This window comes from Salmo trutta, chromosome 3 (assembly GCF_901001165.1).
Source record: "Salmo trutta chromosome 3, fSalTru1.1, whole genome shotgun sequence".
In the NCBI taxonomy this organism is placed as follows: domain Eukaryota; kingdom Metazoa; phylum Chordata; class Actinopteri; order Salmoniformes; family Salmonidae; genus Salmo; species Salmo trutta.
Window position 1 is genome coordinate 48,358,583 of NC_042959.1, and position 27,697 is coordinate 48,386,279.

General features: G+C 42.7%; 1 protein-coding gene across 2 annotated transcripts; it reads left to right on the forward strand.

The window, feature by feature from the left end:
- Positions 1–1,149: 1,149 nt before the first annotated feature.
- LOC115176792 (protein eva-1 homolog B) lies at positions 1,150–21,422 on the forward strand. Of its 2 annotated transcripts, XM_029737088.1 has the most exons (5): positions 1,150–1,486; positions 5,207–5,244; positions 17,008–17,159; positions 19,328–19,427; positions 19,634–21,422. In XM_029737088.1, exons 4-5 carry the CDS (start codon positions 19,361–19,363, stop codon positions 20,068–20,070), a joined length of 504 nt encoding a protein of 167 aa, XP_029592948.1. In that variant the 5' UTR covers positions 1,150–1,486; positions 5,207–5,244; positions 17,008–17,159; positions 19,328–19,360; the 3' UTR covers positions 20,071–21,422. The 2 variants fall into 2 exon arrangements, with proteins under 2 accessions (XP_029592948.1, XP_029592959.1); XM_029737099.1 differs by lacking the exon at positions 5,207–5,244.
- The last annotated feature ends 6,275 nt before the right edge of the window (positions 21,423–27,697 follow it).

Sequence of the window (27,697 nt, forward strand, 5' to 3'; positions counted from 1 at the left end):
ATATTTGGACAGAAACCAAGACTGCATCCCAAATGGCACCCTAATCCCTTTATAGTGCACTACTTTTGACCAAGGCCCATAGAGCACTACATAGGGAATATGGTTCTATTTGGGATGTATTCCAATACCATGTTTCTTTCTTTTTCCACCTCAGCAGTAGGGTGTATCACAAGAACAGCTTTGTGCCGACCTTGACCTAATTGAGAAATAAGGAAACTCAGTGACGCACTTTTTAATGCAGCTTCTCAATATTGACTTCACAGCACTTTGTAGAGAAGTCTTCCCCTCCGTTGATTCCCATGGAGGCCCGGTCCATGTTGATGGGAAATACTGTATCTCCATGCCCACCCACTCCGTCTGGCTTTAATTAAATCTGGTCAAGGCTTTGCTTGGTGGTCCAGTGTATTTACTGCTCACTCTCTTCAGTTGGTTGGGGGTTTCCTCCCTGCTAGTCAGTCTGGGTTACAAAACAAGATGAGCATGTGCTATGAGTCCGTAATGTAGGACTTATGGCCATGTCATGCTGTCATGGCCAAGTGCTAAGCCTGAAAAGTAGGCTTTTTTTCAAAAGTGTTCAAAAGACTATGGATACTTACATGGCTTTGTGGTGTTGCGTTATTTTGTTATTTAGCAAGGACAGTTACTAGATAGATATCACATATTATGCAGTCAAACCTCTTCAGTGTTCATTTTCTTCTCTATAATGGATTTTAAAATCATATTGATAGCCATATGTTTATGAGTGTGGCTCACAACTGTGAGGGGGTTGTCATATTATTCAGACTACATGTTTACTCCTACCCCCCAAAAGTCCCACTTTCCCATTCATCTTCAAATCAAAAAGGCTTAAGCTGCAATGCAGTATGTTTTGTTTCTTATACACAGTTATTATTAATAGCTCCAAAGGTAAACGACAATCCATCACTGTCGTGCCTCGTGTTTTGTTTTTGTTCGTGTTTTCTGTCATTCTGTACTCAGTGTGGAAAATCAACCTTCATTTGTCGGGGGTTGTGCTTTTCCTGCCCGTTTCCTTAACAGAGGGGACGAGGGGGAAGAACTCCCCTCCCAATACGCCCTCCCTCACTCCCTCTTTCCTTCATCCCTCCCTCTTTCCCAAACCCTGGTCATTTTTGGCAGTTCCTCATTCCTCCTTTTTTCTCTCTCTTTCTGAGAGGGATTGTATGACAGCTTTTCCTGCTGCTGGCAGAGAGAGTGGAGACCGTGAGGGAGAGGGAAAGTCTGTTATTCAGAGCAAGCTACCACCTCTTCCCTATAGGTTTCTCTACACGCTCCAGGACTGGAGAACAGCAGTAGTCACACACAGGGAATCGGCAAGATTGACAAAGTCAGGATCGCTTGTTGTGTTGATTTTCCCAACCTGGAGGCGAGAAGTGGACTGTTTTGACTGAGGCCAGCATTGAGCCTTACCTTATCTTGACAGGAATTAACTTTCCTAAGAGGACACTTTGACAGTACTACTTAGTTGGTGAGTGTGACAACCCCAGTTTGTGTATGTACAATAACATATGAACCTCAACGAGGTATTTATATCACTGTATTTACAATGTAAAGGCTGTAACTTTTTGCGTTTCCCTTAAAACCCATAAGCGTCTAAGCCCTGCTTAAGCCCGGGGGAGGGGGTTCTACTAAGCTATATGGAATTTTTTTAAGGTCATACCAAGGATAATTTTGCTATTTGATTTTGAATTTTAAGACCCCTTGAGTATCCCCCAAAAATATGTTTAAAAAAAATGTATGAAAAAATATTTTGGGCCATCCTGCTATTAGCCCATACAAACGCGTTGAATAACAGATTCACTACATCGAACAACAGATAGTCCCCAACAAAAATCTAAAGGAAGTTTGTTCTGAAATGTCTCTCCTATATCTGAGAGATATAAGAAGGATCAGGAAACATTTGTAAATCATTTTTTGCATGTATTTAACCCTTAGTTTTGGCACTAAACAATCTTCACATATATACATACTTCCATTCATTTTATCAACTGGTATCATATTAGCGTGTAGCCCAAACTGTTCGGAGTCTACAGACAGAAGTTGACAGATCGGCTGTACCGACTTCAGACGAATCCCAAGACTCTTATTGGGGTCGTAGAGCAAAACGGAGAACACCATCGTGTTCGTGAAAGTCTCCTCTTTCCATAGAGGGGTCATAATAGTTTGGGGAGGCTGATTGTTGTGATGTCTCATGGTATGACAAACACCGTTCTAGCGCTTTCACCTTTCACCACAGATGTGGAAGTGCGATATAGGCAGATGCAGTGGATTGAGATGCATCCAATGCAAAATTGATATCTGTAGCTTAAACTGACTGATTTTTATGGGGGTGCGACCTGTGGTGTGTGTCTAGGTACAGTGGGGTTTCAATGAGTGTCTGCTGTTTCATGTTTTGCAGTTTATGTTCCTTCAGAACTCTGCAAAGCAGTACTCTTGTGGTTGCACGAGTTTGGGAACACTTTAAAAACTCTTTAAAACTCTCATGACGACTAGAGGTTCCCTTTCTGTTAGTACACTCAGTAGAACACACAGCTATAGGTTCCAGCGCTGTGTGGGGTAGCTTATTTCCTTCCTTCCGGGAACAGGAGCTATATTCATATCTTTACGTGATCCAAGCTCATTTATAGGAGCTATACTGTTCTTGTTGGAGTGTCCTCAAGAGAAGCAATGCTCACCTTTGAGTGTCTCAACAAGTGTCTCAACGTGAGCTCTTACAAGAGCTAAGAGCTCACTGCCCCAACATGTATCTGATGGATCAGTGCCAGAGAGCAGGGCTGATGCCGCTAGCTGCACAGTGGCTAACCTTGCGGTGATAAATGACTTCACTTTCGGCGCAATAAATACAAACATCCTGCCGCATTCTAATGTATTTTGGTGAGGGCCGCATCAACAGCGTAATACGATATCAGGGGGAGCCGAGGTGGGAGCGTCATGCTTCACTGATGTGCAGCCCTCCGTTTTATCAACATATAGGGGTCCTGTGTGTGTGCGTATGTGTGTGGGGGGGGGGGAGAATAATGGTTTTGTCTCACACACATACACATGCACACACCGTCTCTACTGGAGTGCTGTGGTCAGCTCCTCTTATCAGTAGGAGATAGCCATTCTCAGAGGTCCCCTCTAATTAGCATTTCTAAGTGGGCAGGCAGCTTGCTGTCCCTCCCTGTGTCAATCTGATAAAGTGACAGATAACAGAGGATAAGTGTGAATGCCTTAAACCCTCAGGCGTGTTTTGGGACAGTTGACTTGTATCTGACCTCTCCCAGCTATGTTCCCCACCATCCTCTTGTTCTCCTCAATCTCACTGCCCCATGTTTTATCACTGGGGTTATTGCCTTATCTGTGGCCTCTAAGGAGTCACAGGTCAATCCTTGACTTGAAACGCTTGTCTAAACTCTAAACCATTTGCCTGGCCCTCTGCTGCACAGGAGACAACAGAACACTTCAGAGTGCTTTCACAAACACACATACAGTGCCTTGCAAAAGTATTCATCCCACTTGGCGTTTTTCCTATTTTGTTGCATTACAACCTGTAATTTAAATGGATTTTTATTTGGATTTTATGTAATGGACATATGCAAAATAGTCCAAATTGGTGAAGTGAAAAGAAAAAAAATACTTTATACAGAAAAGTGGTGCGTGCATATGTATTTACCTCCTTTGTTATGAAGCCCTTAAATAAGATCTGGTGCAACCAATTACCTTTAGAAGTCACATAATTAGTTAAATTAAGTCCACCTGTGTGCAATCTAAGTGTCACATGATCTGTCACATGATCTCAGTATACATACACCTGTTCTTGAAGGCCCCAGAGTCTGTAACACCATTAAGCAAGGGGCACCACCAAGCAAGCGACACCATGAAGACCAAGGAGCTCTCCAAACAGGTCAGGGACAAAGTTGTGAAGTAGTACAGATCGGGGTTGGGTTATGAAAAAAATATCAGAAACTTTGAACATCCCACGGAGCACCATTAAATCCATTATTAAACAATGGAAAGAATATAGCACCACAACAAACCTGCCAAGAGAGGGCCGCCCACCAACACTCACGAACCAGGCAAGGAGGGCATTAACCAGAGAAGCAACAAAGAGACCAAAGATAACCCTGAAGGAGCTGCAAAGCTCCACAGTGGAGATTGGAGTATCTGTCCATAGGACCACTTTAAGCCATACACTCCACAGAGCTGGGTTTTACAGAAGAGTGGCCAGAAAAAAGCCATTGCTTAAAGAAAAAAATAAGCAAACACATTTGGTGTTCGCCAAAAGGCATGTGGGAGACTCTCCAAACATATGGAAGAAGGTACTCTGGTCAGATGAGACTAAAATTGAGCTTTTTGGCTGCCAAGGAAAACGCTATATCTGGCACAAACCCAACACCTTTCAGCACCCTGAGAACACCATCACCACAGTGAAGCATGGTGGTGGCAGCATGCTTCACCACCATGGACTGAGAAACTGGTCAGAATTGAAGGAATGATGGATGGAGCTAAATACAGGGAAATTCTTGAGGGAAACCTGTTTCAGTCTTCCAGAGATTTGAGACTGGGACGGAGGTTCACCTTCCAGCAGGACAATGACCCTAAGCATACTGCTAAAGCAACACTCGAGTGGTTTAAGGGGAAACATCTAAGTGTCTTAGAATGGCCTTGTCAAAGCCCAGACCTCAATCCAATTGAGAATCTGTGGTATGACTTAAAGATTGCTGTACACCAGCGGAACCCATCCAACTTGAAGGAGCTGGAGCAGTTTTGCCTTGAAGAATGGGAAAAAATTCCAGTGGCTAGATGTGCCAAGCTTATAGAGACATGCCTCAAGAGACTTGCAGCTGTAATTGCTGCAAAAGGGGGCTCTACAACGTATTGACTTTGGGGGGGTGAATAGTTAGGCACGCTCAAGTTCTGTTTTTTGTGTTATTTGTTTCACAATAAAACATATTTAGCATCTTCCAAGTGGTAGGCATGTTGTGTAAATCAAATGATACAAACCCCCCCCAAAAAATCAATTTTATTTCCAGGTTAAGGCAACAAAATAGGAAAAATACCAAAGGGGATGAATACTTTCGTAAGCCACTGTAGCCCTGGATCAAGATGAGTGGTGTATTTGCTTTATTACCACTACAATCCTGTACTGATGCCTTGGTATTGCTATTTAAGCCTTTGCCTTGGTCTTGCTGTTCTTGCCTTGCAGAAACTGACAGAGTAATTCACATCTGACAACTTCTTAGGGTGAGTAAAACATTACTCTCACATTTGTGTTGGTATCATTTTTGTTTTGTTGTGTAACATGAGAGAGAGTTTGAGACATGCTATCTAAATGAAGTGGGAGGTACAGTATATTATATTTTGTAGACCACTAGCCATTAAATGTTAGAAACAGGTTTTCAAAGAGACTCAGAAGCTATGAACTGCCTCGTCTAATCAGATGTAAAGCCAACAAGACTGTATTCGATTCAGATTCGCCATTGACAAATAATAGATTGATGAGTGATTTATCTCTGAAGCTAACTACCAGGGAGAAGCCAACTAAAACCACTGCTGTCTCATAAAGCCTCAATGCCTTCTAATGCCTTCTAATAACTGCTTCTCCCTGGTCTCCTTAGACTTAGGGGGATGTTTGACATGCTAAATCCCTCGGGTTTGCCTAAGCCTCTCTATCTCTGTACACATGTGAATGTCCAAGAACATAAAGAGCCCTGCATTTAAGGTTGAATTTGTTTAAACTTTACATGGGAATCTGGGGGAAGAGAGAAACCATATGGTGAAAAAGGAATAAAAACAAGATGACAGGGTTAAGCACACAGAAACTGGCAGAGGTTTGGACCAAGTCATTGTTTTACAAGTCACATGTAAGTCTCAAGTCTTAGCACTCAAGTTCCAAGTCAAGTCCCAAGTCAAGACAGGCAAGTCCAAGTCAAGTCTCAAGTCAAGACTGTCAAGTATCAAGTCAAGTCTCAAGTCCTAAACTTTGAGTTTCGAGTCCTCAACAAATCATAATGTGCTCTTCACCAAATGTAATACAATTTCATATTTTTAACAAGAGTAATAGTAAGTATATTACATTTACGCAAATCATGAATGCTTTAAAAAATATATATATATTAATTACTTTCCAAATAAACTTTATATTTCCATGGAGATGCATGGGTAGCCATGAGAAAGACCCCCCCCCCCCCCAATAGTGATCGACTATTGAGGATCACTATGGGGCTCAATCGGACGATGTAGGCTTGTACACAATCGCCCAACCTTAACACACACACACACACACTCTCTCTCTGTGTGTGGTTACAGTAGGCTAACGTATGTTAGCCTACGGTCCCGTGTGGCTCAGTTGGTAGAGCATGGTTTTTGCAATGCCAGGGTTGTGGGTTCGATTCCCACGGGGGACCAGTATGAAAAAAGAAAAAAAATGTATGCATTCACTACTGTAAGTCGCTCTGGATAAGAGCGTCTGCTAAATGTCTAAAATGTACAAAAAATGTATGTCAATAGTTTTAGGAACAGCAGTGACATCAGGCAGGATTTAGGCTACCTAGCCAGTTGTAGCTCAATCTTGGCTGCAATGATTACATTCCCGCACTGACTGACTTTGTGGAGGCTCATTGATTTAACGTTACGTTGGCCTACAAGATACACTACTAAATTAATAAAATATATAGCTGTCGGCTAAATTAGCCACAACTTACCGTTCTTTGTGCAGCTTCAAATGTCGAACAAAGTTGGAAATTGTTGCGCCTCCGTCTGTCATTTTCTTCCCGCATGTTTTGCAAGTTGCAATCCATTTTTTGTTGATACAGCGTCGTCTTTATATCCAAAAATAATTATTTTGGGTATCATCTTTCCAAGGGCTCCATCTGAATTCACCTGCCGACATTCCTCTGCACTGCCACTCACAACTTTTTCTCAGCTGGCACAATTTGATTGGCTGCTGTCCGACTCAAACGGTAATCCGTTAAATGAAGAGTTAATGCACTGCACACTTTTTTTTAATAGCATAATTTTTTATATTTGGGCTTGGGGAGGGTATCAAGTCAGGTCGAGTCATAACGCTCAAGTCCAAGTCAAGTCACGACTCACTGGTGTAAAGTCAAAGTCGAGTTGCAAGTCATCATATTTGTGACTCGAGTCTGACTCGAGTTCAAGTCATGTGACTCGAGTTCACACCTCTGGAAACTGGTACAGTGACGTTTGTAAAGTATCTCTAGTATTCATTGATTGCACATTAAATAAGAGACACTTGACTCAGAAGCTCAATCTTATGATTGAATCATAGTTTAAGGTCGGTCATCAAATATTTATGGTCTACACCAAACAAGTCGTTTGTCCAGCTCTGACAAAACTGTACCCTGACGAACTAAAGAATTCATACCATACAGACTAAAAATGACACCACGTGTCACTTTCCCAGAAGACTAGGCTTAATTTATGTCCACGAAACCAGCTATACATGTTTGTGGACAGGACATGGTTAACTCTGCCCAGCCACTCATGGAAAGGGTTAACACATTTTGTGTCATAGGGTAATCACAAGCCTTGTGTAATGAATGCAGTGTGTAGTGGTGGTCGGATGGTACATGCTGGCCCAGATCGATCAGAGATCACAACTCTATTTTTGGAGCTTGATGTTGGGGATCACCTGAGGGTTACTGTGCTTTAAGTGCATATGAGTGCATATGAGGAGGCAAAAATTAACACACATATGGGTGTATGCACGGACACACACCATCACGCTCTGTCTCACACACACATTCCCGCACACACACACACACTTACACTCTCTCGCACACACACACAAACTCATTGAATAAGTTCCCATTCTGAGCATCAATGTACTGGGCCCTGTATGTACAGTATTTTATTTTATTTTTTATTAATTTCACCTTTATTTAACCAGGTAGGCTAGTTGAGAACAAGTTCTCATTTCGACTGCAACCTTGCCAAGATAAAGCAAAGCAGTACGACACAAACAACAACACAGAGATACATGTGGAATAAACAAAACATACAGTCAATAACAAAATAGAAAAAAAGTCTATATACAGTGTGTGCAAATGAGGTAAGATAAGGGAGGTGAGGCAATAAATAGAACATAGTGGCGAAATAACTACAATTTAGCAATTAAACACTGGCGTGATAGAGACTGGAGTTATAGAAGTGCAGAAGATGAATGTGCAAGTAGAGATACTGGGGTGCAAAGGAGCAAAAAAATAACAGTATGTGGATGAGGTAGTTGGATGGGCTATTTACAGATGGGCTGTGTACAGGTGCAGTGATCTGTGAGCTGCTCTGACAGCTGGTGCTTAAAGTTAGTGAGGGAGATTTGAGTCTCCAGCTTCAGTTATTTTTGCAATTCGTTCCAGTCATTGGCAGCAGAGAACTGGAAGGAAAGGTGGCCAAAGGAGGGATTGGCTTTCGGGGTGACAGGTGAAATATACCTGCTGGAGTGCATGCTACGGGTGGGTGCTGCTATGGTGACCAGTGAGCTGAGATAAAGCGGGGCTTTACCTAGCAAAGACTTATAGATGACCTGGAGCCAGTGGGTTTGGCGACGAATATGAAGCGAGGGCCAGCCAACGAGAGCATACAGGTCGCAGTGGTGGGTAGTATATGGGGCTTTGGTGACAAAACGGATGGCACTGTGATAGACTGCATCCAATTTGCTGAGTAGAGTGTTGGAGGCTATTTTGTAAATGACATTGCCAAAGTCAAGGATCGGTAGAATAGTCAGTTTTACGAGGGTATGTTTGGCAGCATGAGTGAAGGATGCTTTGTTGCGAAATAGGAAGACAATTCTAGATTTAACTTTGGATTGGAGATGCTTAATGTCAGTCTGGAAGGAGAGTTTACAGTCTAACTAGACACCTAGGTATTTGTAGAAGTCCACAGATTCTAAGTCAGAACCGTCCAGAGTAGTGATGCTTGGTGGGCGGGCGGGCAGGTGCTGGTAGTGATCGGTTGAAGAGCATGCATTTAGTTTTTCTTGCATTTAAGAGCAGTTGGAGGCCACAGAAGGAGAGTTGTATGGCATTGAAGCTTGTCTGGAGGTTAGTTAACACAGTGTCCAAAGAAGGGCCAGAAGTATACAGAATGGTGTCGTCTGTGGAGAGGTGGATCAGAGAATCACCAGCAGCAAGAGCGACATTATTGATGTATACAGAGAAAAGAGTCGGACCGAGAATTGAACCCTGGGGCACCCCCATAGAGACTGCCAGAGGTCCGGACAACAGGCCCTCCGATTTGACACACTGAATTCTGTTTGAGAAGTAGTTGGTGAACCAGGCGAGGCAGTCATTTCAGAAACCAAGGCTGTTGAGTCTGCCGATAAGAATGTGGTGATTGACTGACCAAGGCTTGATTGAGTCAAGCCTTGGCCAGGCCTATGAATACAGCTGCACAGTATTGTCTCTTATCGATGGAGGTTATGATATCGTTTAGGACCTTGAGCGTGGCTGAGGTGCACCCCTGACCAGCTCGAAAACCAGATTGCATAGTGGAGAAGGTACGGTGGGATTCAAAATGGTCGGTGATCTGTTGATAACTTGGCTTTCGAAGACCTTAGAAAGGCAGGGTAGGATAGATATAGGTCTGTAGCAGTTTGGATCTAGAGTGTCTCCCCCTTTGAAGAGGGGGATGACCGGGGCAGCTTTCCAATCTTTGGGGATCTCAGACGATACGAAAGAGAGGGACAAGAGGGACAAGCTAGTAATAGGGGTTGCAACAATTTCGGCTGATCATTTCAGAAAGAGAGGGTCCAGATTGTCTAGTCCTGCTGATTTGTAGGGGTCCCGATTTTACAGCTCTTTCAGAACATCAGCTATCTGGATTTGGGTGACGGAGAAATGGGGAGGCTTGGGAAAGTTGCTGTGGGGGGTGCAGGGCTGTTGACCAGGGTAGGGGTGGCCAGGTGGAATGCATGGCCAGCCGTAGAAAAATGCTTATTGAAATTCTCAATTATCGTGGATTTATCGGTGGTGACAGTGTTTTCTAACCTCAGTGCAGTGGGCAGCCGGGAGGAGGTGCTCTTATTCTCCATGGACTTTAAAGGGACCCAGAACTTTTTCGAGTTTGTGCTGCAGGATGCAAATTTCTGATTGAAAAAGCTAGCCTTTGCTTTCCTAACTGCCTGTGTATATTGGTTCCTAACTTCCCTGAAAAGTTGCATATCGTGGGGGCTATTTGATTCAAATGCAGTACGCCACAGAATGTTTTTGTGCTGGTCAAGGGTGGTCAGGTCTGGAGTGAACCAAGGGCTATATCTGTACCTGGTTAAAAAAAAATTGAATGGGGCATGCTTATTTAAGATTGTGAGGAAAGCACTTTTAAAGAATAACCAGGCATCTTCTACTGATGGGATGAGGTCAATATCCTTCCAGGATAGCCTGGCCAGGTCAATTAGAAAGGCCTGCTCGCTGAAGTGTTTTAGGGAGTGTTTGACTGTGATGCGGGGTGGTTGTTTGACCGCAGACCCATTACGGACACAAGCAATGAGGCAGTGATCGCCGAGATCCTGGTTGAAGACAGCAGAGGTGTATTTACATTTACATTTAAGTCATTTAGCAGACGCTCTTATCCAGAGCGACTTACAAATTGGTGCATTCACCTTATGATATCCAGTGGAACAACCACTTTACAATAGTGCATCTAAATCTTTTAAGGGGGGGGGGGTTAGAAGGATTACTTTATCCTATCCCAGGTATTCCTTAAAGAGGTGGGGTTTCAGGTGTCTCCGGAAGGTGGTGATTGACTCCGCTGTCCTGGCGTCGTGAGGGAGCTTGTTCCACCATTGGGGTGCCAGAGCAGCGAACAGTTTGGACTGGGCTGAGCGGGAACCGTGCTTCCTCAGAGGTAGGGGGGCCAGCAGGCCAGAGGTGGATGAACGCAGTGCCCTTGTTTGGGTGTAGGGCCTGATCAGAGCCTGAAGGTATGGAGGTTCCGTTCCCCTCACAGCTCCGTAGGCAAGCACCATGGTCTTGTAGCGGATGCGAGCTTCAACTGGAAGCCAGTGGAGAGAGCGGAGGAGCGGGGAGGGTAGGTTGGTTAGGATGATATCTATGAGGGTGCCTGTGTTTACAGATTTGGGGTTGTACCTGGTAGTTTCATTGATAATGTTTGTGAGATTGAGGGCATCAATCTTAGATTGTAGGATGGCCGGGGTGTTAAGCATGTCCCAGTTTAGGTCACCTAACAGCAAGAGCTATGAAGATAGATGGGGGGCAATCAATTCACATATGGTGTCCAGGGCACAGCTAGGGGCAGAAGGTGGTCTACAGCAAGTGGCAACAGTGAGAGACTTGTTTCTGGAAAGGTGGATTTTAAAAGTAGAAGCTCAAATTGTTTGGGCACAGACCTGAATAGTAAGACAGAACTCTGCAGGCTATCTCTGCAGTAGATTGCAACTCCGCCCCCTTTGGCAGTTCTATCTTGTCGGAAAATGTTATAGTTAGGGATGGAAATTTCAGGGTTTTTGGTGGCCTTCCTAAGCCAGGATTCAGACATGACTAGGACATCCGGGTTGGCAGAGTGTGCTAAAGCAGTGAATAAAGCAAACTTAGGGAATAGGCTTCTAATGTTAACATGCATGAGCTGGATTGCGTTGGAGCACGTATGATAAAGTTGATATGGTGATAGAGAATGTGTTTTCTCTTCTGGATTTCCATAGGAGAACAGCACTTTGTCTCTGTCTAACATCAAACCCCTCAACCCCACATCTGGCCACTATTAACCTCCACCCCCATGGGCCCGTATCTCCATTACTCCCCATACCCCCACCAGCCCAATCCTCACGGGGTAAAAAGATTGCTCTCTAGATAATTTCTTATGTCACTAAAATGCCTGCTTCGGTTTGTCACAGATTGCAGTTACATTCGCACTGAAAAGCATAGAGGCTTCTCTGCTGAACCAAGTTGGAGTGGAGTTAAAGATGACACTCCATTTAAATGAAATCATGGCCTCACGTAGAGAAGTATGACATAAAGAAACCAAAACAACTTCCTTATTGAGTACTTGCCCTGTGAATTAGATCAGAATGTTTAGTAATGCCTTGGCTGAGAAGAAAGTTCTGGTCCTTGAAAGCTACAGTGTTAAAAAGCTGTTAAGTGAGACTAAAGTCAAATTCAACAACTTATCAAAACTGTCCACCCACTGTGCACAAATGTCGGTACAACGTCAAGTTTTGATTTATATTTGAGTGCGTTGTCAATGAGTGTGAATTGAAAGTGAAATCAAAACAATCTTTGAGCCATGTAAGTGCATTTTGGTTAAAAGTTGGGTGAAACAATATCTACAAAAATGGTTGATTCTCCCAGTTTGTGCCTGGTGGGCAGTTTAAAATGGCTCACTTATAACCCAGAGAAAGTTAATCCAAGGCTAATGTTTGGAAACCGCCTTCACTGGGTGGCAATCCTGCTCGCTGTTCGGGAGGAGAAAACGAAAAGCAGATTTTCTACGTTTGAGTCTCAGCTCAGTGGAGCTCCCCATACTCTCAGCTGGCAGACATCTTTGGGGTCAGCTCTACCTTGTGCTCGGTGTCACTGGGCCTGATGGTAAACACATGTCTGACTGGGCTCAAACTGAAATAATTCCCCCCACAGTACGAGCCCATGGCCAGGGCACGGTGCAATGGAAAACAGCACCAACACTTAGCACAGCTTGATCCCCAAGATCCCATGTCAAGAGAAAACAAGAAAGGAAGACACTCTCTTTTCTCTGAAATGCCCTTACAACCCTTTACTGTCGTCAAGAAAGACCAGCCGCGCTGGACAGAAAATGCCTTCACCAGATGCCTACCCTCTGAATGCTTTTGCAGGCCCCAGCGAACAGAGCCCTAGCTCTTAGGAAAAGTGTCCGTGTTTATTGGGTGGAACATTACTGCCTGCACCTCTGCCTGTCTGTCTCAGGGAGAGGGTCATGGTTAGAAGGGATACAGCTTCTGTCAAATTAACATCAAACGTTTTTTGGGTGGGGCATTTTACCTAACCCTAACCCTTTTCTTAACCTTAACATACATATCCTAACCTGCTACGTATATTCTCCTAACCTGCTGCGTATGTTCTCCTAACGTGCTACAAAAAAATCTAAATTACAAAAGCTGTATCCCATCTAGTCAAATTCCAGAGGGAGCTTGAACTTGAAGTTCAGGCTTTTCTGGATTTGGATGCTGTCCTGCCTTGGTTGGTGGTCAGGTGATCTTGGTTGGCTGAGTTTAGGCTAGAGAAAGCCTGGGAGACCATACACTGCTGTGATTGAAGCCACATGGTAAACTCTTTTACAGAAATCTGTTAAAATAGGAAAGGTATGGAAAAAAACATCCAGTAGATATTGCTGTGATACAACTTCAGTTTATGAGCATCTAGGGAATAGCCATTAACCTGCTTTTCTGCTACTTACAGAATCTCACATCATGGCTTTCTGAGAAAAATGGAAAACAAGTAAATCAAAGCAGTAGCTCTACAGGCCGCACAATTCTAGCATACAGTATTTATTCACGTTGCAAAAGTCAAGTGGAGTATACTGAGCTTAGAACTGCCTCCATGTGCTCAAAACAATGAATAAATTACTCCTTAGTGGTCCATTTGATCCCATGGATCATTAATCCCAGACAGATTTTCTCTCTCAGTAGCAGAAATAAAAATCAAAGAAACAAGGATCTTTTTAATTAACATTGTCAGGGGCAAAGTTGATGAATGCTATAAAATTGTCCTCACTTTACACTCAAACTCAAAGTGACACCAGCTATGTCTCTGATCTCCCATGCCAGAGTTGTTGTATAATAGGCTATACCTGTGTATAAAAACAACAAAATGTGATTAAATTCAAATCTGGGCTTTTCAACTCACTGAAGACCTATGCCAGGCAAACCACAGAAAGAGCATCCATTGTGCCAGGGAAATATTGCGGCAGCACAGAAATTCTAGGTATCAAAAAAGTGTGTCATTATCATGAGGAAACAGGTGTACTTGCTCCCTTGTGGGATTTGTATTTTTTCATGCATTTTCTCATTGCTATTCAATTATGGCTTCACTCCCTGGATAAATTCCTACTCATGGGTTGTTAATGTGATTTCTCAGATGTGGCAGAGGAGTACTATCGTTAGATACTTTATGAATGGTTTATAGTGTACACGTATCTGGGGAAAAGGGCTTCTGTTTGGTAATAGGAGCGAAAACTCTTGCCTCTGAGGTTGGTCCCTGTCACTATGTGGCTAGTCAATCATTTAGGAACTATCTTTATCTAGAGAGACGGCATAATCAGCTTCTCCCCACAAGACAATAACAGCATGATTAGCTCAGACAATCAGACAATGTTATCCTTCACTTTAAAGGTCCACTTTAAAACTATCATGTTGACTTTGTGGACAGTCAGTCATTGTTACCATACATCCGTCTATGAATTCACATTGTTTACATTTCTTTGACCCAGCTTTATAGCAAACCAAGTGGCGGGGCTGCCGTTTAAGGAGTGGGAGTTGAGGGCATTTGTCTGGACTAGGTTCCGGACTAACAGTACAACCGGATGTATGGGGGGAAAACTTGGTAGGAAAGGAAAAGCTATTGTGCTCTTCTCCAAGATGATAAGAACAAAAATATCACGCAACTTAACGGACAGGGTTGTCCTTCATTTGGTTCCTCTGTCCTCCCAACCAAAGCAAACAATTGTCAGTCAGAAATAGAGAATGAACTCTTCCCAGGCCTCACAACACCACATGTTGTTTACCTCAGCGTCAGTCTCGGCACTATTTGTGCTTAGGCCTTACAGTTATTTGAGACTTGGATGAACTTTTCATTGTTTTTGTATCTTGACGTGGTGTCAAGATACACTTTTCTTACACTCTTAAGTACAAACTGATTGGCTTCACTGTGTAGTCATTGATTGACTGATGATGCCCACCATGTGACTGAGGACACAGGAAGTGGATTGTGTGTTCAAATTGTTTGATCTGAGGATATGAGGTCAGTTAGGAATGAATGACAGGCATTATTTGGTAACATGTGAGGTGATGTAATCTATGGGTGAGGCCTTCAAAGCTGAAGCCTTCTCACACAACAGTAGCTTGGAGTGTGCCTCCATTTATTTAAAAAAAAAGGTTCTAGTACCATAAAGGGTCTTTGGCATGTCGGTGTAGGAAAACCCTGTTTGGTTCTATGTCAATTTTTTTGTAGTGGCATAATGATCCAGTTAGCATTTGAACCCCTTTAGAGGCTCTTGAAGGGAGTAATATGCCAGAACATTTTCAGCACACATTCATGGTCCCCAAAACTGCAGAAACACTGAAACATATGTGAACCGTGTTTTTCTCCCCAGCAGTCAAGGGGCATGGCAACATCTGCTATTGAATAGAAAATTAAGTCACTTGGAGAACATGACTGAAAGTTGAGTCATGGGATTGAGGGAGGTGGAGAGCACGTCTGTTCATAATTTCTTCCTCGGGGCAAAACAAAAACAAAACAAAACAACAGGCCCAGGTTAATTATTGTTAAGATTGGCTTTAAACGAGTCTCCGGATGTCTTTAACCAACCTTCTCAGATGCCTGAGTTCTGACGAATTTCATTCTGGTGCATTCCACTGTGAGAAAAGAGCAGTTAGGCCCAGTTAGCAGTCCAATCCTTAGCCATGACCTTGGAAAACTGGTGAAGTCACTCGAACCTTACACTTTATTACCCTTGAGACCAAAGCATAATATTGCATTGGAAAGCCTAAGCTCTTTAGACAGTATCCTATGCGCATACTGGCTGCTTTGCCTAGATGATGAATTGTTTCAAATAGCTCAGCAAGAATTAGGCCAAGGTGGCCTGGTCCGAGATCTGTTTTTGTTTGGCAATTACAATGACTGTAGTTGGCTATACATACAACACAAACAGATCTGGGACCAGGCTACAGGAATGATTTGCTGGGGGAAAGATGACCTTGTCTGTTCAAACACAAGTTGTAGTAATTGAAAAGGAAGGAAGTAAAAACAGGAAGAGTGTGCGGATGGAACCCGCTTCTGTGGTCCAAAACAAAAGGCTCACAGGGGACTGACTGACCATATGACTCGGTGGCCTGGAGTGGAGAGATGCTGTCATGGCGACTGTTCCCTGTGTCCCTGCTAGCCCCGAACACTCTCTCGGTCCAGCATTAGTGTACATAGGGTCTGGCAAGAGTCAGCAAGATCAGAATCTGCACTGGAAAGCAAAGAGGCCCTGCTAAACCAACTCAAACTGGCACTGGGCTTTTTCCTCTCAACACAAAAAGGGTTTGTTAAAAACGTTTGAATGTTTTTCACGGTCCTCTTTCCCCACCTGGCATTTAAAGAGCTGCTCATATTCTGTGAGATATATTGTGGCTGTCGGGTTTATAGACTAGGATTTCTACTTCTTGGAGACAAAGTGCTCTGAGGATATTACAGTGGTTTGATGTGTCAGAGATGGGATGAGACTTAAGTTTATGTGTTAAACTGTTTCCAGGAAAACATCAGCCTGTGGCTTTATCAGAGATATTTTATATACTTTTATTTATTGTAAGCAGCTTTGACTTTACTTCAAACATATCAGTGCTTAGGAGTACACACAAAAACCTAGAGAGAATTCAATCTTTGTCATGTTTGATTACAAACACCATGGACAAATCCCCCACCAAAAAAATGCCTCTTTCTCCTTTGCACATCATTTATTGTTGTGTAGTCTCCATACATGAACAAGTGCAGTGTTTCAGTGTTTAACGTTTATAATATATTTTCTTACATGCCTTTTCATCATAGTTACTTACATGCCTTTTGAACATATGCGTATGTAAACTGTATTTATACAGTATGCACTGTATATGTATGCGTATCGAAATATGAACTTTTGTACTACTGAAAGCTAAGCCTGTATTTTGTCTGCTGCCGGACTGTGTATCCCTCGGCAACAGCAAAAGGCCTGTCATTGTTTGCATTGCAAACGCCTCAGTGAGTTTGGATCTGATGTAGGCTGACGGCTGTGTGAGTGTCTGTGTGTTTGCTCTTGTCTCAGGGCGGCCAAATGAACTGTTCGGCCTGAGGAGCGAAGGGCACGGGCATAGATCCAGAGAGACAGAGAGAGAGGGTAGCTCAATCATTCAGCAAACCTCTCCACTTCCATCATGAGCTGGGCCTGAATAGTTACCTCTACAGCTTCATTTTATGGTAAGGTTTATGATACAATACAAGGTGTACATCTGTCTGTGCTTCTTATTGCCTATCTTTATATCTTAGAGCAAGAGAAAGAGTATTGCGCTTTTTTAAAAGAGTCAGGCATGTGCAATACATATGGTTGACCAATGTTTTTGTTGCATTTTTTTTCATCCTTGCTGCATTAACAAATGAGCGTGATAACAACAGTATAATATCATCGGGATTCACATTAGTGTAAAATCCATAGACTGAAGAGATCAGCCAACAATTTTGAGGTGACAGAACAAAAACAGTTGACCTGTGCCATTTTTGATGTCAATGATCTGTAGGCTATGAGAATATCATGCCATGTGCTATGACTTAGCTTGTTGTGAGCAATTCCACGGGTTAGTACTGTATGTGACTGTGCTAGAGTCAGCCATCTTTTCCTACTTGAACAACATGTTTGCTCCCCTGGGAGCCATAACACAGAACACGTGTAGAATGAAAGGGATCGGAGGCTAATGCTAACATGCTAACACATCGAAGGGTTCAGGGATACTCGTATTGGCTGGGCCCCTGTGTCACTATATATCACATCTTGGTTTTCCTGTGCCATGTGCCTTCCATGTACCATGTGAGGATGTCATCAAGGCGGGTCGGGGGGGAGAACAATAGTGGAGCGGACGAGAAAAGGGCAGAGTCAGCAGGAAAGGGCTATGACAAGGGTTGAGGTTGAAGAGAGGGGGTTGCACAGGAAATGCAGGAGAGACCCAGCAGGACCCTGTGGATAGAGTGTTCCATATGGGCAAATCCACCCAGCCTCTCACTCTGATTGGAAACAGTCTCTCTCTCTCTCGCTCTCTCTCTCTCTCTCTCTCTCTCTCTCTCTCAAAGCACAGTGGTAGCATAGGGGCTCGCCTATGTAATTGACAGAAAATAAAAACAGACCACATAGGAAAAGAAGCAGGACCAGGCGTCATACTTTTGTTGTGTGGTGAGGCGTGGTGCCGCAAGGTTCTCTGTGAGGGAAACTTGAGACTTCCTGGGGAGTCTGAGGTGAGGGAGTAATGACCGGGCCATCGAGGGCCTGCAGGAACACAATGGAGCCAAACAGAGCGACAGGAAACGCTGAGGAAAAGACTCAGACGACCAGAAAGCGTCACCAGGGATAAGCCCAGTGGCCAAAACTTAAACCAATTAAATTACTTGTCTAAACTCAATCATTCACATTTGATTCTGCTCTCCAGGCAGAGCTGCCTTCAGAACAAGATAAACATTTTTAAAAAAAACCAGTGACTCTGTTTCAGTCAGGGTCAGTAAAAGTGTGACTAAAATACATAGTTAAACAATAGCAACAACACAGGTCTTCCAGGTTTTCACCCATTTGTGTCAGTCAGGGAAATTGAAAGGGTGAACAAAACAGGTACTGTAAAAACAACACAGAGTGCCTTGGGCCTTGCTCCCATTGATCCGGGACGCTCGTTGGAGGAAGTGCTGTTCATTGGCTTCTGAGGAGAGAGTTGACCCCTGGTCCCTCACTGTAGAGGCCTGTCACGGCTCACAGGCAGGACCGTGTTCCAAATGCGTCATGATCCCAGTTTGCGCTGTTGGTATTTGAGTACGAATAAGTGGAGCTTTTGTTTGCCACAGCTGGACCAGTAGGACTGGTCCTCACCCACCCAAAGACATATGTGACCGATCGGCTCAATTCGGTCTTATGTAGCAAAATGTAGTATATCATACACTACAGTTGAGGAACAATGTGAAAGTAATTCTGCTTTGAAAGTTGATAAACTTGTAACACCACTTTTGAGAAAATGTCCCGATGGAGAAATTCTGTGGTCAGTGCGTTTGGCGCGATAGCAAACAAGAAAACATCTAGTGTGGCACTAGAGGCACTCGTTAAACACTTTAACTACATTTTAAAGGGGAGGGGAATTATGGGGGTTTGTGGTAGCAGAAGTGTTTCTGTGGAGTGCATGAGGGTAGCATGAGGGTAGCGTGTGTCTTTTGGCCAAATGTGTCTTTTGGCCAAGTCTCGTGTCAGTTTGTTTGTTGTGGAACTTTCTGTGGTACACGGTGGGAATAACTGAATTCATGCATACATTAATGCATACAGTACTTGGCATTGCATGCATGGCAATGAAGTTGAGATCGCAAGGAATTCTGATGCAGTGGGTTGTGTTTATTTGTTCTAGGTGTAAGCAAAGGCTACTGGACATATCGTCAGCATGGACGCAAAGAGGAAAGAGATGGACCTCCTGAGCAACAGCATAGCTGCCTACGCACACATCAAAGGTCAATCAATCAATCAATCAATCACTTTAACATCAGCAGTTCTCACATTGCTTTTAAAGTACCACAAAATTAATCAATGAAACAAAATCACCAATGTGCCAGTCATAACAATATTGATTTAGGCTACTTGCACAATACCTTTTCGACATATTGTGGGGTTTTGTTATACTAGGTGAATTTACCAATTATCTTTTTCTGTCCTGTAGAGAACCCAGAGAGCTTTGGGCTGTACTTTGTGATCGGGGTTTGTTTCGGCCTGGTCCTCACCCTCTGCCTCCTCGTCATCCGGATCTCCTGCAAGCCCCGCACCAACATCCCGGCCTCCACGCCCGAGAAGAAACACTTAAAGGACTTCAGTGAGGATGAATGTGATGAAGATAGCGAGGATGAGGATGAGGAAGAGGAGGGTGACGTCGAAGCACCTGCCCCCCTGCCCACCACAGAGATTCCCATTGGCAACCACCACAACCACAGCCAATCGGACGGGACACTGAGCGTTAACGTGTTCACGTCGGCCGAGGAGCTAGAGCGGGCACAGCGATTGGAGGAGAGGGAGCGAATCATACGGGAGATCTGGAGGAATGGGCAGCCTGATATCCTGGGTTCAGGAACAGGCACTATAGGTCGGGTGCACTACTACTAACGTCCAGTACTACGGGGCCACTGAATGGAGATACTATATAGAACTATGGTGCTATGGAATCAGGGGGTACACTGTGGTCCACACCCGCCAAAGACAGATTCCCATGAGGGGTGTCACTCATGCTGTTGTATACAGACAGGTCACAAGTGGCGTGCTACTTCGATCTGGGGTGTATTCAGTGATGTGAAATCTTCTGAATGTTGCAGATAGAAAGATAATGAATAGAGCTGACACAATTCACTATTCTACCTGAAAGACAAACATATCTGTTCTGCACGATAAGTTTCTATCTGAACATTCTGTAACGTGACATCCCTCTGAACAGGCCCCTGAAGTGTAAGTCTTGACTCTAACACTATGTGATAGTGGTGTGCTGTGTGAATGTATTTCCCCCCATCAACATTTGTCACCTACTACCACTGCCATAATGGAGTTATACCACAAGGCACCTTTGAGACCAGTTCTGCTGCTTTGTGATTTAGGCATGTGAATGGGAACATGTATCATAATTGGAGTCTACAGTGTAGAGAGATGCCTGAATAAAGTATTGCCTTTAGAAAAACAAATAAAGTATTGCCCTTACTCGGAAGGACTAATACAGCCGTTGACAAATAGCCAGAGATACTGTAGGGAGTAGGGAGTAGGGACCAAGTATTTTGCAATGAGAGGTCAGTTTCTTTTGTTTGCTATGGGGCCATGTTTCCCTCAACACTGGTGAGTTTACAGCGGGACAGCGCCGTGAGCTGTTTGTCATTATATTAGGAAATTATCCTCAATGCTTTAGAGTGGTCTTGGAACCTTCTGTGAGGAAATAGCTTTGCCTAAGTAAGAAAATAGAAATAGATTCGGTGGGACCATTTTTCACCTGATGTCAAGTCATTTTGGAATTGGACTGCTCAGTTTGCTCAGTTTAAGGACACAGTTTTAGGCTATTTTCAGAACCAATTACACTAGGGGAAATTAAGTAATTAAAGTGTGAAACTCAAAAGGCCTTGTGGTTGTTTCTGTTACACTTAATGTCTTTTAGACAAACAATGCTCTTTCTTAAAATGTCCCTGGACTATGTATTTTGAATATACTGTACAATATAAAGATTGTCTTGGGCTGAAATTTAACAACTGAAAAACCTCAGTTGAACCATTTAATTACAATGGATTGTAAGGTCACTCATAGTGAATTGTTATTTTTAATCAATTGCTCCCATGTGTGCCTTGAAATGTTAAATAGATATGATTTGTATAATACAGTATCTTGAAAACTTGTTTGCTAAATGTTTTGGCAAAACCCAGTGGTCTATCTAAACGAAATAAAGTCTTATTTTATTGTCTGAAATAAAACACATGACAAAAGGATATTTGATTGCCAACAGAATCATGTTGAACATTGATGAATAACACAATCTGCGTATGTATCTTGGGTATGATCATTATCCAGTTTGATTCTCTTGGGCTTTAGCTGCACAGGTTATTAAAACTTCTTAGGGCTAGGCGTCCCGTCAGCGGGACACCCGTCGACAATTTCCGGTGAAATTGGAGGGCGCGCAATTCAAATAAATCATCTTAAAAATTCTGGATATTAAACATCTAGGTACATACAAGTGTCTTATATCGGTTAAAAGCTTACATTCTTGTTAATCTAACTGCATTGTCTGATTTACAATAGGCTTTACAGCGAAAGCATGCCATGCGATTGTTTGAGGACGGCGCCCCACATCAACTTATTTTTTTTTTCAACCAGCACAGGCTTCATAAAATCACAAATAGAGATTAAATAATCACTTACTTTTTGAAAATCTTCCTCTGATTTGCAATCCAAAGGGTCCCAACTACAACATGCATGGTCGTTTTGTTAGGTAAAATCCTTCTTTGTATCCCAAAAAGTATTTTTAGTTGGCGCCATCGATTTGAGTTCAACATGCAGGAATTCAAAAAAGCTACCGCTAAACTTTGTTAAAACAAGTCAAACTACGTTACTATTTAATCATCAGGTACCCTAAAATGTAATTAAACTATAATATTATATTTCATACCAGAAAGAAGTATGTTCAGTATAAAAGATTAGCAAGTGCGCGTCCTCTTCGTTGCGTGCCCACATACTGATTTCCAACTCTGACTCCCTGTACCAAAACTCAAAATTCTGAACAAGCCTGAAACCTTGAACAAAGACTGTTGACATCTAGTAAAAGCCATAGGAATTTCAATCTGGGAGCTGGAATTGCGTAGGACCCATAGCTTTCCATTGGAAGAGCATGGGATCTCAAAAAATAAAATCCAGGTGGTTTTTCTTTGGATTTTCTTCTACCGTATCAATTGTGTTATTGTCTCATGCATTATTTTAACATTTCTACAAACTTTAAAGTGTTTTATATCCAATGGTACCAATTATATGCATATCCTGGCTTCTGGGCCCGAGTAGCAGGTAGTTTACTTTGGGCACATCAGTCAGACGGAAATTCCGAAAAAAGGACCCTAGCCCCAAATAAATACCTGGCCTTCCAACTAAATATAATTATCAGTGTACCAACTGGGCACAGACATCAATTCAACATATATTCCACATTGGTTCAACGTAATTTCATTGAAATTACATTGAATCAATGCAGTAATTTATATTGATTACTGCATTGTTGGGTTTACAGCTTGCAAGAAAGGCATTTCACTGTACTTGTGCAGGTGACATTAAAACTTGAAACAACATAGATTCAACCAGTGTGTGCTCAGTAGATATGTCTTATATCCATTAGACTTTTTGACCAACCTAGCAGCCAGAAGCCTTAGTACTGGAGTCTGACTGTGCTGGACACCCATGTATAAAGAGGACAGGCTAACGTTGCGAGGAGGAAGGCATTGCTTATAGAGGGAACCAGCCAAGAACTTCTGTAACATGTCTTAAACCTCCTCGAAGTACACAATGTGCTGGAAAAGCAGACAGGGTAGCAGGTTTGCCTTGGCGAGGTTTTCTCTGTTGAGGTCAGGGCTAAACCCTTATGTGGTCCAGGCCGTAGCTACATATAATGACACCGAGGTCTGGACCTCTGGAATTTTTTTCGAATTAGAATAAATAATAATTGGGGTCTCAACTTGCTGTTGAGAGTTATAGTAGAATACACAAGGTGCAATTTCGAAACTCGTGGTGCATCAGCAGTTTTCCTCTTGTTATATGTCACTCACTGACAGTCACTCAATTAGCCCATATCAATAAAATAAAATGTAGATTGGTAAATTAGTATAGTTAGTCTAGCCAGCTAAACTTGAAGTAATCATTACATTTTAGTCATTTAGCAGACGCTCTTATCCAGAGCGACTTACAGTAGTGAATGCATACATTTCATAAATTTTTTATCTTCGTACAGGTCCCCCGTGGTAATCGAACCCACAACCCTGGCGTTGCAAACACCATGCTCTACCAACTGAGCCACACGGGAATCATGTTCAAATTACCGACCGGGCACGAAGGGCACGTCCCCAGGTGCCCTGACCTCCAGAGGGCCCACATTGTTTTTGTTAGTCACTCTCACTCAGATATCATATTAAGGGCTGGATTCAACCAGTATCGCCAAAGTATCGCAGAAAATCTACGTTAAAATGTTAAGGTAATATCCAACAGAGCTGACCGATTGAGCTCTCCGCAACTGCGGGAACATTGCCTTAACATGGCATAAGTCATTAGTCTGGCTGACACCTAACTCGAAGTCCTCCTGACTTCAGAGTCTGGAAAGGCTCTTTTGATGTTGTCAGCAGGATGCATCGATAATGAAAAGGGCTGTGCTTCTATACTGATTGGTGCACCTCTGTGTCTTCCTCACTCAAACACCCACATGGACAGCCACTGAGGGGCACCCCCTTCCAATACAACTGTTGGATTTTCAAATCCAAACAATGTGAGGTCTCAACCCCTCTGAAAATGAAAAAAAAACCTGAAACAACCAATCAAAGCTCAGCCAGAAATAAGCACAACTCTGCCTGAATACTGCATATACAACGGCCTCCTGTCCATACCAGTGTCAGCTCTCCCTCGCTGACCACGTGAGTTGCGTCAGCCAGGCTAATAAATCATGGCAAAATGTGTAGAATTGCAGGAAATTAGCCTTAAAACTGCAAAAATGTCCCCCCACCCCACAGACCTCACTAAAACTCAGACCTGGCTATGGCCCTGGGAAGGGACTGCAGAGATTTTTGAGAGAGATGTTTTCTATCTTCCCTTGTTTCCAGTTGAGAGGACAAGATTCTAAAGACAGGTAGGCCTAAATTCCATTTCAAATAGGTAAACTGCTTAGCCTAAATCGAATTTGAATTAGGTCTGTCTTCAATACACTTTCCATTTCAAATTGCAATGCATTTTTATTAAGCTATTACATTGATGATGATTATAAAGCCATAACTTACATTGCTGGACAACACTTGTAAACGATAACGCTGACCTGGAGTGGGAGGAGTCTCTAATATCCATTTGGGCATGCTGATTGGTTGAAAGACCTTTTTTTTACAATGATGATGATAATGAAGTTGATGATGATGATGGTAGTGGAGGTGGGGATAATTAGGATTAGGGATGAAGAATGTGATGGTGATGTCGTGATGATGATTAGGACTATGCATTGCACTATAAACAAAACATATTATTTTCACACCCTTCAGTTATGGTGTGGGCTATTCCTCAGCATTGCGGTCGCATCCCTGCGTTCACCACTTCTGCCATGAGTGCATGGATTAGATGAAGGGGCTTGGTTCAAGTTCCAGTCCACAGTGTAAATCAGTATATTTGCTACTTTTGCTAGCTTTTCTATTCCAATGCTATTTTAGTTTTAGTTTTTGGGACAGCTTACTGTGTAGTAGGCCTAGAGGTCACAATCAATGAAATGAATATATCTTAATATAGCAATTCAGCTAAACTCCATCCAATATAAGCAACTACTTCAGAATATTAACAAATAGGCTTAAGCTATATGGTGGAGTGGCCCAAAGGTCAGTATATCAAAAACAAATACTGCTTGAACTTCAATAAGCACTTCCCATCAAATTCCGCCCAGAAATTCATCTAATTTCAACCTCATAACTTGACCTTTAACCTTCAATAATTTACATGGCAGTACACAGGTCATTATTTTCATCTGCAATGTGCCCACGTGAACTTAAAAAGAAACAATCACAGACAAAATTGCCACCTTTCAACCCCTTTATCGGTGAAATTTTGGCATAATTTCAAGATGATGTCAAGAGGAGTTAGATGGGCATGACACAGGTGAAACAGACAGAGGGGAAAGTTTTTTCTCATCTATGGTCTGAACCCAAGCTAGGGGGATGTTACGTTAGCTTTACTCGGGGGGGGGGGGGGGGGGGGGGGGAGCCTTGGTCTGGTCAACCACGTTCTGGAAGACCTGCTCCATCTGGTCCTGGAAGTCATCAGCCAGAGGCTTGAACTGGGCCTGCATCTTGTCGACCAGGGCCATTAACTGGGCCTGCAGGTTGTCGGCCAGAGGACTGAACTAGGCCTGGATGTTGTCAGTAATGGGGTGGAAGTGGACCTGCTTCTCGAGTTCACTGATGAAGGGCTTCTTCTGCTCCTGCATCTTCTCAGCATGCTCCTGGATCTTGTCGGTCAGAGGCTTGATCGGAGCCTTACCCTCTTCCATGTAACCCGTATGGGGAGAGGGACACACTTAGTGAGCCATTTTCCAAAAGCTGTAGGCCCATGGAGCAAGCTAGGTTTATAGCGGACTCTATGGTACTGATGTGAAAACTGACATGTTGATTAAAATGTAATATCCCTGTTGAGTACAATGCTATGAATAAATAAAATGAATAGCAACATAATTTGAATGAGTAGTCTGTTTAGAATGACTTGATATCTTACTGTGGCTGATACAAGTTAACTGAAATTCCAATTCAATAATTGAAAAAGGGCATCTATTGTCAATGAGTTCTCAATAAACTGAAAAGAAGACACTATTTATGCCAAACGTTTTAGAATTTTGGGATATTCAATTGAAATCACTTCCTGAATTCACTGAGTTTAATTTGAATTGACCCCAACCCTGGTGTAAACCCTCTTCTAAAGAGCTAGGGCTCTATTAAATCTGTAACAATGAAGCGTTACAGAGTCCGCGACAGAAATGTAAAGGTAATTTCCGATGAATGTAGTCTGGTAAAGCGAGAACATTGCCTTTAAATTTCAATCACGAATAGAGCCCTTAGTCTTTATTACACAGCCATTGAACACACATTTCTCAGAAAAAGACTGATAGTAACACGACTACAACGCCTTTTCTACTTTTCAGACCGGATATTCCCTTAGAACAGTAATGGAGAGTGGGGTAAGCTGAGCCAAAGGGGTAAGTTGAGCCATCTTTGTTTCTAGGAAACCATACACAAAATTTATATTTTGAACAAGCATTTAGGAACAGGTCATAATTTCATGGAGTCTGCGAAGGAAGAGGTTTCATGATGCTTGTATCTAAACCAAAGTAGATAATTGTAAGATTGTTCTATACATCAGTTGGGGTCTATAAAAACTCCAATATGAGCTCCTAAACCTAGCATACAAGTGCATCCTTGTATCTGTGTAGGCTAATGTAGTCAAAGTGTTTGCCTTGGGGTAAGTTGAGCCAATGGCAATGGGGTAACTTGAGCCAATGGTTGAGCCAATGGCAAGTTGAGCAAATTGAAGTTTTCTTCACAGGAATAATGCAAGGTATTATTGCTGGGATATTAGGTAACAACAGGACCTGATCTAAGCAAAAAAAAAAATGTAAGGTACAAATGATGAAAAAAAAAAAAAAGTGACTGTGATTGTGTTGAATTGTATTTGGGAAATGAAGATAGACATGGTTTTGAAAAGGTAGTGGTAATATTTCATTCAGTACAGATTTTTGTAGGTGGCTTAACTTAGGCTGTCCTGAGTCTCAATACCCGGGGTAAGTTGTACCAAGAGACTACTTTTATTGGACAAGCTATTTTTTCTGAACTGTAATGTTTACATCAATTCTGATGATTTCCAGGGATACACTCTATCCTGAAATATATGTAGATATCTTTGTTAGAAAGAATACTATGAATCAAATCAAATCAAACGTTATTGGTCACATACACATGGTTAGCAGATGTTAATGCGAGTGTGGCAAAATGCTTGTGCTTCTAGTTCTGACAGTGCAGTAATATCTAACAAGTAATCTAACAATTCCCCAACAACAACCTAATAAACACAAACCTAAAGGGGTGAATGAGAGTATGTACATATAAGTACATGGATGAGCGATAGCCGAGCAGCATAGGCAAGGTGCCAAAGATGGTATAAAATGCAGTATATACATATGATGTGAGCAATGTAAGATATGTAAACATGATTAAAGTGGCATTATTTAAAGTGGCATTGTTTAAAGTGACTAGTGATCCATTTATTAAAGGGGCCAGTGATTGGGTCTCAATGTAGGCAGCAGCCTTTCTGAGTTAGTGATTGCTGTTTAGCAGTCTGATGGCCTTGAGATAGAAGCTGTTTTTCAGTCTCTCTGTCCCAGCTTTGATGCACCTGTACTGACCTCGCCTTCTGGATGGTAGCGGTGTGAACAGGCAGTGGCTCGGGTGGTTGTTGTCCTTGATGATCTTTTTGGCCTTCCTGTGACATCGGGTGC

Coding starts and splice junctions, on each gene's coding strand:
- LOC115176792 (XM_029737088.1), top strand. CDS start 19,361: ATGGACGCAAAGAGGAAAGAGATGGACCTCCTGAGCAACAGCATAGCT. Junction 19,428..19,633: donor TGCCTACGCACACATCAAAG/GTCAATCAATCA, acceptor TCTGTCCTGTAG/AGAACCCAGAGAGCTTTGGG.